This window comes from Microcaecilia unicolor, chromosome 3 (genome assembly GCF_901765095.1).
Source record: "Microcaecilia unicolor chromosome 3, aMicUni1.1, whole genome shotgun sequence".
In the NCBI taxonomy this organism is placed as follows: domain Eukaryota; kingdom Metazoa; phylum Chordata; class Amphibia; order Gymnophiona; family Siphonopidae; genus Microcaecilia; species Microcaecilia unicolor.
The window spans coordinates 3,556,205-3,569,045 of record NC_044033.1 but is presented as its reverse complement, the minus strand read 5'-3'; the positions used below and the strand labels follow the sequence as shown (position 1 = coordinate 3,569,045).

The 12,841-nt window shown below is 46.2% G+C and overlaps 1 protein-coding gene across 1 annotated transcript in view; it reads right to left on the bottom strand.

The window, feature by feature from the left end:
- Positions 1 to 11,911: 11,911 nt before the first annotated feature.
- Positions 11,912 to 12,841, bottom strand: part of SLC22A7 (solute carrier family 22 member 7) — a 103,226-nt gene continuing 102,296 nt past the window's right edge. Inside the window, exon 10 of the mRNA XM_030195707.1 lies at positions 11,912 to 12,550. Coding sequence (XP_030051567.1) covers positions 12,436 to 12,550 — 115 coding nt within the window. The 3' untranslated portion in view covers positions 11,912 to 12,435. The remainder of the gene's footprint in view (positions 12,551 to 12,841) is intronic.

Genomic DNA, 12,841 nt, shown 5'->3' with positions numbered 1-12,841 from the left:
CCCGGGTGCACGCCACTGGGGGGGGGGGGGTGCTGCACGCACCTGTCCTTTGTTCGTTCCATGCTCCCTCTGCCCCGGAACAGGTGCTCCGGGGCAGAGGGAGCATGAAACGAACGAAGGACAGGCGTGCACCCGAGGTGTCCTTTCGCCGGGGGGGGCGCGCAGCATCCGTGGGGCAGGAGGCATCGGCGATCCGCACCGGGTGTCAACCCCCCTAGGAACACCACTGCTAGTGACCTCTTTGGGGCAGGAAAGAGCCCCCTCTTTCCTGCTTGGCGCATTTGCAGACTGTCTTGCTCCTGGTGCCGCTTCAAAATGGCAGCTGAAAGTTCAAGTAGCTGCTTCGCAAGGCTTTCGTAGAAGTTTTGCAACTGCTTGAACTCATGGCAGCCATTGGTCTGACCCAGCATGGCTACTCTTTTGTTCTAAGGTGTAAATAAATATGTGGATAAAGGTGAGCCAGTTGATGTAGTGTATCTGGATTTTCAGAAAGCTTTTGACCAAGTTCCTCATGAGGGACGTCTGAGAAAGTTAAAGAGTCATGGGATAGGAGGCAATGTCCTTCCGTGGATTAGGAATTGGTTATTGGACAATAGAGAGGTGTGGTAGCCGTGTTAGTCCACTCTTAAGGTTATCAATAGAAATCAAACAAAATAAAACATGGAAAAGAAAATAAGATGATACCTTTTTTATTGGACATAACTTAATACATTTCTTGACAGAAAACAGAGGGTAGGGTTAAATGGCCATTTTTATGAATGGAGGAGGATGAATAGTGGAGTGCCGCAGGGGTCTGTACTAGAACCAGTGCTATTCAACATATTTATAAATGATCTGGAAATCAGAACGATGAGTGAGGTTATTAAATTTGCAGATGACACAAAACTATTCAAAGTTCTCAAAACACATGCAGAAAAATTGCAGGAAGACCTTAGGAAACTGGAAGACTGGGCTAACAAATGCCATAATGCACACTGGTAAGAACAATCCGAATCATAGTTACCTGATGCTAGGGTCCACCTTGGGGGTCAGCACTCAAGAAAAAAAGATCTAGGTGTCATTGTAGATAATACACTGAAATCTTCTTCCCAGTGTGCGGCAGCGGCCAAAAAAGCAAACAGGATGCTAGGAAAGATTAGGAAAGGGATGCAAAATAAGACCAAGAAATTATAACACCTCTGTATTGCTGCATGGTGCGACCCCACCTTGAGTATTGCGTTCAATTCTGGTCTCAAAAAAGGTGTAGCAGAATTAATAAAGGTTCAAAGAACAGCTACGAAAATGATAAAGGGGATGGAACTCGTCTCATAAGAGAAAAGGCTAAAGCGGTTAGGTCTCTTCAGCTTGGAAAAGAGCTGGATGAGGGGGGGGACGACATGATTGAGATCTCTAAAATCCTGAGTGGTGTAGAACAGGTTAAAGTGAACAAAATTTTCACTCTTTCAAAAAGTACAGACCAGGGGACACTCAAAGAAATTACATGAAAATACTTTAAAAACAAACAGGAGGAATTTTTGTTTTCACTTAAAGAATAGTTATGCTCTGGAACTCTCTGTTGGAGGGTGTAGGGTTAGCGTATCTGTGTTTAAAAATGGTTTGGACAAGTTCCTGGAGGAAAAGTCCATAGTCTGCTATTGAGACAGACATGGGGAAGCCACTGCTTACCCTGGGATTGGTAGCATGAAATGTTGCTACTATTTGGGATTCTTCCAGGTACTTGTGACCTGGACTGGCCACTGTTGGAAGCAGGATACTGGGCTAGATGGACCATTGGTCTGACCCAATATAGCTATTCTTAAGTTCTTAATACACACACATTGCATATGTAATACACACATGCAAATACTATTAAAAACAAACAAGCAGACTGATCCACGAGAAGTTGCTGTCATGCAATGACACCTCCAGTCCCGTCGTAACATTTTGAATGTTAAATGTAAGCGTTTCTTTCTGTGCATTGCACAGAATGCTCATTTTAATACTAATTAGTTTGTTGTAATACGTCTGCATAGGATTATTGAATGGCAAAAGCGACGCAAAACCCCTTTGTGCATTAGACGCTGAATAATGTGTACGCTAGACTGGCTGCTAAATCAAACATTGCAAGCATGGTAAGCTTTGAGCATCAGAGCCTCAGTCTTTAGGTTGAATAAACTTGTGTGATTGCTGTTTAAAATCCATGTTAATGGGTTTACATGATACAGTGATGATGAGAGGACGCTGAACATCTTAGCTGCCGGCCTCTACCCTCACAATCCTCGCCATCGTTCCTGAAATCCCCGCATCCAACAGCAATTTGACTGATTTGGGGTGTCAGAGTAGTTCAGGGGGCAAGTCATGATGCTTTATTGGAAATAATGACCTCCAAGCTGCCACAGAGAGACAAGGACAAACTGCAGACCTCTGAGACCAAGATGGCGGGCCCTGCAAGTCCTGCGGGCTAGTCCATCAGCTCAGCAGAAATCATCATGGTAGTGACAACAGCAGTAGAAACGATGCTGGATACGAAATTGCAATTAATAGGCGATAAAGTGGATGCAATTCATGAGAGACTGGATCGCTTGGGCCTGGAATCCAATGAATGCATACAGAGAACCAGTGACTTGGACAAACTGCAAGAATTCAAATCTGCAGGAGCGAATGAGGAAGCAAATTACTTACTTGGAAGACAAAATAGAGGATTTGAATAATCGCTTACTAAGCAACAACATGAGGCTAGTGGGGATTCTGGGGATTCTGGCAGATGGGGAGCTTCGTGGATTTGTTGACACGTGACCAGTTGCACAGACAGTTGGGACCTCTCCAGGTAAAGAGGGCACACAGACAGGCCACAAAGAGATTCTTCAGACCCCTGCCCACAAACCATAATATTTAAGGCAATGCTTGACAAACCCAAGGCGCCAAATCGCCATGGTACCTAAATAAAATCAGATCTGGTGCCTAGGTTTTTGTCCCTGCTTGTAGTATTTCTCTCTCCCCCCCAACCCCAGCCAGGTCCAGCTGCCGTCTCTCTCCATCTCCCTACCTCCAGCCTCCCGAATCCAGCAGCTCTCTCTCACCCAACCTGCTTCCCCCCCCACCACCACCACCACCACCACCAAAAAACTTGCCTGAATTCCCAGCATCGGCAGCCATCAAGACCTGTTGCTCTGGCCAGCATCAGAGCCTTTCCTCTGCTGGGTCCTGCCTTTTCTGAGGTAATTTCCTGCTTCCTCTTGGGCGGGACCCAGCAAAGGGAAGGCCCCGATACCAGCCACAGCAGCTTGTCATGATGGCTGCCGCTGCTGGGGTCCGAAATAAGCTTTGAGGGGGGAGGGGGAAGGAGAGAGACACTGGATTTGGTGGGCCTTAGGTAGGGAGAAGGAGAAAGATATGTTGGGCCCATTGTGGGAGGAGCTGGATGAAGGGCTTGAGGGATATGGAGATGTACTAGACCCTGGGGTGGGGGTCTGGAGGGAAATGTGCCGAACTCTGGGGTGGGGGAGCTGGAGGGATATAGAGATGTGACCGGGGAGGGAGGCTGGAGGGGAGACACACTGGACCTGGGGGGGTCTGGAGGAACATGGGGATGTGCTAGACTTGGCAGGTGCTGGAGGGAGATAGAGATGTGCTGGACTGGGGAGATGGGGCTGGAAGGAGACAGGGCTGGAGGGGCACAGAAATATGCTGGATCTGCCAGGAAGGGAAACACAAGAGGGGAGAGAGAGATCAGACTGAGGGAGGGAAGGAACTGAGATTGATCAGGGTTTGAGGGGTGGAACAGAGGAGGAAAGATGCTGGAGCAACAGACACAGCGAGGTTTATGACAGAGCATGGGGGTGGGGCAGGGGAGAGAGAGGGAGAGATGCTGAACCAAGGGTGTGGGAGGAAGGAAAGAGAGGGGAGGGACAGGGCACAGACAAGAAGTGCTGAGCATGGAGTAAAGTAGAGACAGGGCAGTGGTGGGATAGGGACACAGAGGGGCAATGCTGAATATAAGGGGAGGATAGGGACACTAAAAGAGCAGATTGTGAACATGGGGGAAGATAGATACAGGGACAATGAGGAGAGATGCTGGACAGGACAGATAGGGACACGGAGAGAGAAGAAATGTCGAAAAGTCAGGAGACCCTGGAAAGGCAGGAGAAACAGAGAAAAGCAGAAGAGACACAGACCAAATCGAATGGAAAAATAAAATGGTCAGACTACAAAGGCAGAAAAATATATTTTATTTATTTATCAGTTGGACCATGTCAGCTTTGGGAAATGTGCATCTCTGATATCTAGCATTTCTGTTTCTCTAGTATTGCTGGGGGTAGCGGGGGGAGCATGAACTGGATGTCTACACTACTGGAGGGAGGGGGAGGGAGAAGGTGAGCGCAAACTGTGCAGGGCTGCAGGAGCTGGGGAGGTATGTGCAGGTGGAGAAGATAAAAAGCTGGGGAGCGGTATTGAGATTCAGTTTAGGTGGGAGACAGCTACGGGGGGGGGGGGGGGGGGGGAAGTGTATGCCACAGGAGGGTATATGGGGAGGTGACTGACAGATCTGTGTGTGTGTGTGTGTGTGTGTGTGTGTGTGTATGTTGACGCCTGGCCTAGATGTAAGGTTGTCTTCGCCACATACACTGCGAAATTGGTTGCCTGTATAATTCAAGACACTGATGAAGCTGTGTGTTTTCCGGTGAAATGAGTCCCATTGGTTTTTTTGTACAGCAGATCTTTTCTGTTGACTGATAAATTTGTCTATATCACAGGTGCTTTAAAAACCGATACTGGATTGAATATGGAAGAAATGTTGTTTCCTACTGCATTTTTTGCCTACAATTTTGTGGATGAGCATTAAATAAATTTGGACACTTTCTTTGTATTTGACTAGGAGCTTTTATTGTCTACCAGGATTTGTTGCGGTCTGCTATTTTTTTCCTGTGTTTTCTTGATTATAGAGGTGTCAAACCAAAGCAATTACTCGGTGAATCGAGTGGAGAGAGGGAAGATCTCAAAAATCAAGAAGTCCAGTCAGAGAACAAGAGAATGTTTCCCAATATTTTGGTTGCCACAGACTTGATTTAAAAAAAAAAAAAAAAAAAAGCTTCCAAGCGCACCTGGATAAGTTGCTCAAACTCATTACATCTTCAGAAGGAAACTCTTTGGCACAACAAAGTTCTTTGGCGAGGGTTAGCCATAAATTTGAGAGACTGAGATCGTACCCTGACTCAGGAGTGAGGTTCATTGCAAAACAAACCTATTTGGAGAAATTGTCCCACAAGAATTCCCTTTAAGATCTTAATTCTTGAGCATAACATTCAGGTTTGCTGATATCTGATCTGCTCAATTGTTCTTTACTTCACTTCACATTCTTATTTTCTGCAGTAACCTGAAGTTTTATGTGGATTACATCTCTGGTGAATAACAACCAAATCTTAAAACTAAAGATAACAATTAACATAGTTAAAAATTCCAAAGACATGCGTTTAAAACTGTCTTCAAAATATAACAACTAGGGGGGGACTTCATCAAGGAGTGGTAAAAGTTTGCCTTTTACTGTACCTCGATGTCCTGCGGGATCCTGGTACCACAGGTTCCTGAATCCTGGGCCAAGAGAATAATGCTGCTTGTGAGCCACCTTGCAAGCAATGCTATTCTCATGGTCTGGGAGCATCAGGACACGCAAAGCCATGGCCTGATGCTCTTGGCCTGCAGCTCTGGGTCTTCAGTCATGTGAGATTACCGCTAGGAGGACAGCGCCCAAAGTGGGCATTTCTCCAGCCTGAAGAGCCCCTGGATGACCCCCCTCTGGACTCTCCAGATCATCCCCTGGATCCCCGGATCACCTGCCCTGTATGACCTCCCCCTCCAGACTCCCTGGACCTCCCCTTACACCACCAGTGACTGGTAAGGTGGCCACTATGGGAGGGTAGGTGGGCCTTGGGGGGGGGGGGGATGTACCCAGAGCTGCAGGCCGGGAGCATCAGGCTGCAGCTTTGTGGCCTGATGCTCCCGGATAGTAAACTAGCCTCAGCAAAAAGCAGGGCTATTTCATCATGCTTTCTAGGCCGTAATGCGACTTGCAGTATATCACTGAAAGTGATGTTAGGGTATTTGCATAGTGATGCAAAATGTATTTGCATATTTTGCATCTCATTACTCACTAACACACAGCGACTTAAATATTGCCTTGGTATTTTAATGCGACTTAAAGCCCTGTCGCTGCTTGCTGAATCCCCCCTAAATAGTCAAAAATGACTTTCAAAAATGTTGTTTTCTCTTTCATTAGTCCTTTCCTTGGACTAACATGAGAATGAGCAGATTCTTTGCTGGGTATCTCAGTGCCAAGAAGTAACTTCATGGAATCATTTGTAAGTTGGTTGCAGTGAGTTATGCTGTTCCAGTGCGCTACGATGTTGTTCACGGGCCGCTGAGAGACAAAGCTGGGCTCGGGGAAACAATCTTGAAGGCCCCCCCACCCACCACCAACAACCATTTACTCTTATGGGCTGACAGAAAAGAAGGCTGCCAGCCACCAGCAACATACAGATACTGATGCACTATTAAGAACAGAAAGGGGGAAAATCCATACAGCTCTTTACTGTATATTTTCTCATACTGTTACAGAAGTAAGATGAATTCATTGCCTGAGAATGTGGTAAAGGCAGTTAGCTTAGCAGGGTTTAAAAAAGGTTTGGCTGCTTCCTAAAGGAAAAGTCCATAGACCATTATTAAAATGAATTGGGAAAACTCCACTGCTTATTTCTGGGATAAGCAGCATAAAAAGAAAAAGATGTGAGCAAAATCCAAATCCCAAAATAAAAATGTATTGAACTTTTTTGGGGATCTTGCCAGGTATTTGTGACCTGGATTGGCCACTGTTGGAAACAGGATTATAAGTTTGATGGACTTTTGGTCTGTCCCAGTGTGGCAATACTTATGTACTAAGTCAGAGCTGGATTGCATACAAAACAGAAACCAGACATGCCAAGTTACCTAGTTCCAGGAAGGAGACCTTTTAGCCAATCCTGGTTTTGAACTTATACCCCAAAGCAGTGTGGTAGCCAGCCTTCTGTGGGGGAGGGGTCCAGAGCCCGGGGGGAGGGGGCACATTTTAGCCCTCCCCCCGGCGCCGCCCCCCCACCGCTGACATTGCCGCCCCCCCTCCCGCCGCGAACCCGCCGCCGCTGCAGCCTACCTTTACTTTTGCTGGCGGGGGATCCCACTCCCCGCCAGCCGACGTCTTCTTCTCAGTCACTTCCTGCTCTTCATTTTGTTTGCTGACGTCCCGCACGTACAATTACGTGCAGGACGTCAGCAAACAAATTGAAGAGCAGGAAGTACTGAGAAGACGTCGGCTGGCGGGGAGTGGGATCCCCCGCCAGCAAAAGTAAAGGTAGGCGGCGGCGGGAGCGGGTTCGCCGGGAGGGGGTCCTGGGGTGAATCTGCGGGGGCCCCGGCCCCCTCAGGCCCCACGTAGCTACGCCACTGGTGGGAGTTATAGTCCCTGATTTTACTCACTAAAATCCATGCTGCATGGATTCAGGCCCATAATGCATCAGTACAGGGCTGCCAGAAGCCAGAAATGGTGTAAAATCTCCCTGTTGGAACTGGGTAACTTGACGCCTCTGAGGATCTCAGTATAAACCCTGAACCTTCAGTTTTGTAACACACACCACAGTCCCCGACAAAAGATTTAGAACCTTTCCCTATACAACTCACCATACAGAAATATTATTAAAATCACAAAATATAAAGTAAGTTAACAGTTTCTAGTTGCTAAATTAAAAAAATAAAATGCTTTATTCTACCTTTGTTGTCTGGCCATTTTATTCATATTTGTCACAGTCTGCTTTCCTCTGTCTTTTCTTAAATCTCTTTCAAGGGTTTCCAGTCCCCTCATCTTCCTTACTACTAATCATTTCTATAACGCAGTACTGTACACATTATATGTAGGTACTTTTTTCTGTCCCTAGAGGGTTCACAATCTAAGTTTTTGTACCTTCCTTTCCCTCTGTCTTCTTCACTTCCTCTCCTATATCTGTCTCTGATTTTAATCTTTTCGTTTCAGTTTTTCCATTTATTTTTCTGCCTATCTGATTTAATTAATTTGTAATATCTAGTCCAGTCTTCCTCTCTTTACTACAGCTACCATCTTCCTCACCCTATTCCTCCTATTTCTCATTCTATGATGCCTCAGTTTTCAAGCTAGTACTCCCCCCGCTTTCTCCCCCCTCCTCACAGTTTCTCCTCCCCTCTATCCAGTTCTTCCTCTTTCTGTCGCTTCTCCTCTGAACACTCTCCATTCTCTTCTGTCCTCTGCCCAGCTTCTCCTCTCACTCTTCCATCCAGTATCTCAACTCTTTCCATCTCCATCCAGCATTTCTTCATCACTCTAATTTGCACCCCACCACCCATGTCCAGCTTCTTCCTCTGTCAGTATTTCCCCTCTCTGTACCTATTCTTCTCCAATTGTCCAGCATGTCCCCTTGCTTTCTGACTACCCCCATGCCCAGCATGTGTCCTTTTGTGTCCCTGTACCCCCATGTCCCTACTCAATCTAGCATTTCCTCCCTCTTCTCCTCCTCTAAGCCAGCATCTTCCCCCATCCTGTTCCACTACCCACTCTCTTCCCCATTCCCTTCTGTCACCCTACTCCCACCATGTCCACAATCTGCCCTTCTCTCCCTGAGCAAGCATAGTTCCTTTCTTTCCATCCTTCCTTGATCCAGCATCTCTCTGTCTTCTCTATCAACTTTTGCCCAGCATCTTCCCTCTCTCCACCCCTCTCTCCAGCATTCTTCCCCTTGTCTCCCTACTGCTTCTTCCCATGTTCAGCATCTTGTCTCTGTTTCTCTCTCCCCCTCCCCGTCATGTTTCCTCTATCTTTCTACTTTCCACCACAAGTCTGGCATTTGCACTTTCCTCTCCCGATCTAGAATCGCTCCTCTCTTCTTCTACCTGGTGGATCTTTTTGCCACTCATCTCAACAACAAAGTCCCTCAGTACTGCTCCAGACTCAGATCAAATGTCAGGCTAGCAGAAGATGCCTTTCTTCTCCATTGGGGAGCAAAGTACTCAACGCAACAGCTGGTTTGGTTAGACAGTACGGCAGAAATTGTTTAGTGTCTAGAATCCAACTCCACCTTCATAGGCCCATTATTTCTGTTCCTGGCTGCATCTTCACAACCAGCTTGTTTTGTTTTCAGGTTGATTGGTTGTTTAGGCCTTGCCATTGCAAGTCCCTATTGTCCTAGCATTGTTGTTTTTGGTGAGCCTGGTAGCTAGGGATTTCCAGTTGTGAGATGATATGGCCTGCATGTCCTCAGAGAAAGTTAAGTAACAGGTGTTCTCCAAGGACAGTCAATAATTCTCACAGACCCTCCCTCCTGTCCTTGGAGTTGTCTTGTCTAGTTATGTTATTAGACTTCTGGTCCTGCGCTCGCTCGCACGCTCGAGTGGGAAGGCACCCGTGTATGCACAGTGGGATGCTGCCAAAGGCTTCCTAAAGAGACAGTGTGCTGGGCAGCGTCCACAGCGGGCTCCGTCGGATGACATCACCCAGTTGTGAGAATGATTGGCCTGCTGTCCTCGGAGAATACCTGCTACAGGACAGGTAAGTAACTTTACGTTATTAGTGGTATCACATATCCGAATGGTTATTTAAAATGAAATGGGAAGTTTCCTCATATTGCTGGCAGTACTGTGGAAAAGTTGGAACCTTTATCCTTGTGTTGAGATCCTGCCCAGTTATTCAGCCACTTTTGCACAGTTTTACTCAATGTTGTCTACTCATTGAGCCAGCTATGATACTGTTAGGTCTCAGTCTGGGCCAGTACAGGCCTAAAAACAAGAGTGGCGTTCTACTGTTAGACCATTGCTTTAATTGCTCGCACTTGGAAATCCCCTTGAAAGCCTCAGATTTCTTCTGGTTCCAAGGTATTTGGCATGTTATATTAGTACATGAGTGTTGCCATACTGGCACAGACTGAAGGTCCATCAAGCCCAGCATCCTGTTTCCAACAGTGGCCAATCCAGGTCACAAGCACTTAGCAAGATCCCAAAATAGTACAATACATTTTATGCTGCTTATCCTAGAAATAAGTAGTGGATTTTCCCATCCATTTTAATAATGGCTTATGGACCTTTCTTTTAGGAAGCTATCCAAACCTTTTTTTAAACCCTGCTAAGCTAACTGCTTTTACCACATTCTCTGGCAACAAATTCCAGAGTTTAATTACACATTGAGTGAAGAAATATTTTCTTCTGATTTAACAACTTTGAATAACTTTGTGTCGTCAGTAAATTTAATTACCTCACTAGTTACACCCATCTCTAGCTCATTTATAAAAGATCATTATCCCGATGTAGTGGGTGTCTGAAAACCTTTTTTGCATGTTATAGATGGGAAGACTTAGACAAAGTTTACTCAGGGCTCCTTTTACTAAGTTGTGGTAGGTGCATGCTTACCACAACTTAAAAGGACTTACTGTGGGACGCACTTAAGTGTCCTGTGGTGAAAACCCAATATATGGGCGCAAACCATGCGCTAAAACACGTTTCATTATCTTTCTCAGAGGGGGCGTGTCTGGGGGGAGAATAGACTGGGCGTGACAGTGCAAATCAGTTAGTGCAGCCAATATCACTGCACCCTAACTGATTAGCATGGGATTAGTGCGTGAGGCCTTTCCACTTTCAAAATAGGTGACAGTCAGGGCTCATGTGCTAAATTTGGTTAACGGCCTCGCTCTAATGGTAACATCTCAACAACATGGCCATTAATTCAGAAAATAGAAAATCAGCCATTTTCCAGGTGTGGTAGAACGACCTTAGCACGCAGGAAACACCTGTGTAAGGGCATAAGACCACTTTTTACCACAGCTTAGTACAAGGATCCCTTAATGAAGTTGCCAAACTGCTGGGCCCCACTTCGAGGCTGAGAAGGGGGGCAGACTCAAGAAAAATGTCAGGAAGTATTTTTTCACGGAGAGAGTAGTGGATGTTTGGAATGCCCTCCCGCGGGAGGTGGTGGAAATGAAAACGGTAACAGAATTCAAACATGCGTGGGATAAACATAAAGGAATCCTGTTCAGAAGGAATGGATCCTAGGGAGCTTAGCCGAGATTGGGTGGCAGAGCCGAGATTGGGAGGCGAGGATAGTGCTGGGCAGACTTATACGGTCTGTGCCAGAGCCAGTGGTGGAGGCGGGGCTGGTGGTTGGGAGGCGAGGATAGTGCTGGGCAGACTTATACGGTCTGTGCCAGAGCCGGTGGTTGGGAGGAGGGGCAGGTGGTTGGGAGGCAGGGATAGTGCTGGACAGACTTGTACAGTCTGTGCCAGAGCCGGTGGTTGGGAGGCAGGGCTGGTGGTTGGGAGGTGAGGATAGTGCTGGGCAGACTTATACGGTCTGTGCCAGAGCCGGTGGTTGGGAGGAGGGGCAGGTGGTTGGGAGGCGGGGATAGTGCTGGGCAGACTTATACGGTCTGTGCCCTGAAGAGGACAGGTACAAATCAAGGTATACACAAAAAGTAGCACATATGAGTTTATCTTGTTGGGCAGACTGGATGGACCATGCAGGTCTTTTTCTGCCATCATCTACTATGTTACTATGTTTGGGTCTAATCTATGATCAATCAGAGTATTGTCATCTTGCTGCAGGAGGGGCCGGTAAACTCTCTCCCTATAGCTGATACAAGCTACCTAATATAAGCTGTTGAAAAATAATGATATTGTTATTTGAAAATATTGAATTTTGGTTTCTGATTTTTGCAAAATTAATTAAAAAATCACACACAAAAAAACAAAATGATAATGGTCTCTGCATCTGCCAGTCCTAATCCCCCTTCACTACATTCCCTCCCTTCTTAATCTTTGTTTGTAGTTATTTAATTTATTTATTCATTGCTTAGACATTCATTAGATTTGCAGTATATCAAGTAAAATTGAATGGCAGTGATTTTATAATGATTTTATTATCACTATCACTTTTATATTTGCCGCTGGCCCTTCCTTAAAAATTCTAGATAAAGAAGATTAAACAAGCCTCTATCATGGGAAGTAGCATCCTCTGATCCCAACATGAAAGGCACAGCTTTCCATCATGTCATGGGCTACTTGATTTTCAACATATGGGCAGGGACAGACTGACCACTGGGACCCTAAGGGCAGCGCCTGAGGGCCTAGTCCAGTAGAGCAGTCATGCTCTCCTAGCCTCAATCTGGTTTAATCATTTTTGATAGGTGGTTAGGGGAGTATCACTGTCAGTCCGCTCCTGCATTTTCAGATGTAGACGAAGAATTAATGTCTTTCACTTTTTGAATTGAATTAATCGAATACCATTCTTTCTTGCTGCCTTTTGTGCTGAATGAGTGCCCAGTAGTTAGCACGGGACAAGTTGTGCTAATCCCAGCAGACAGGCTGACAAGGTGCCACAACCGACAAAGCCTCAGGCTTCCACCTTGGTGGAAGTGCCTAAACCTGAACTGTCTGATCAGTGACAGAGTTTTCCAGAGCTTTGAGGGGGATGTCTTCACTGATGTCCTCACAGGGTTGTTTCTCCGGATGGGTTAAATTTGTGCGGCAGCCCCTGCAGAAGAGAATGCAAATGTAAGCAATGTGAACAGGACAAGCCGCTCTGCAACGTAACATGGAGCGCAAGGTGCTTCTCTCAAACCCCTCAATGTGCTAAGCTATAAATGTGTGAGATTTTTTTTAAATGAGTGGTCATAACTGGCTTGTTTCATCATTGGCGGTTTGAGACTCCGTTAGGGATTTTCCTGTTACCCACGGTTGTGAAGGAAGATAGTTGGCATCTCTTCAAACTGTTTTCAAATTTTCTGAATAGAGATATTCAAAGCACACAAGGCAAAGCCCAGCT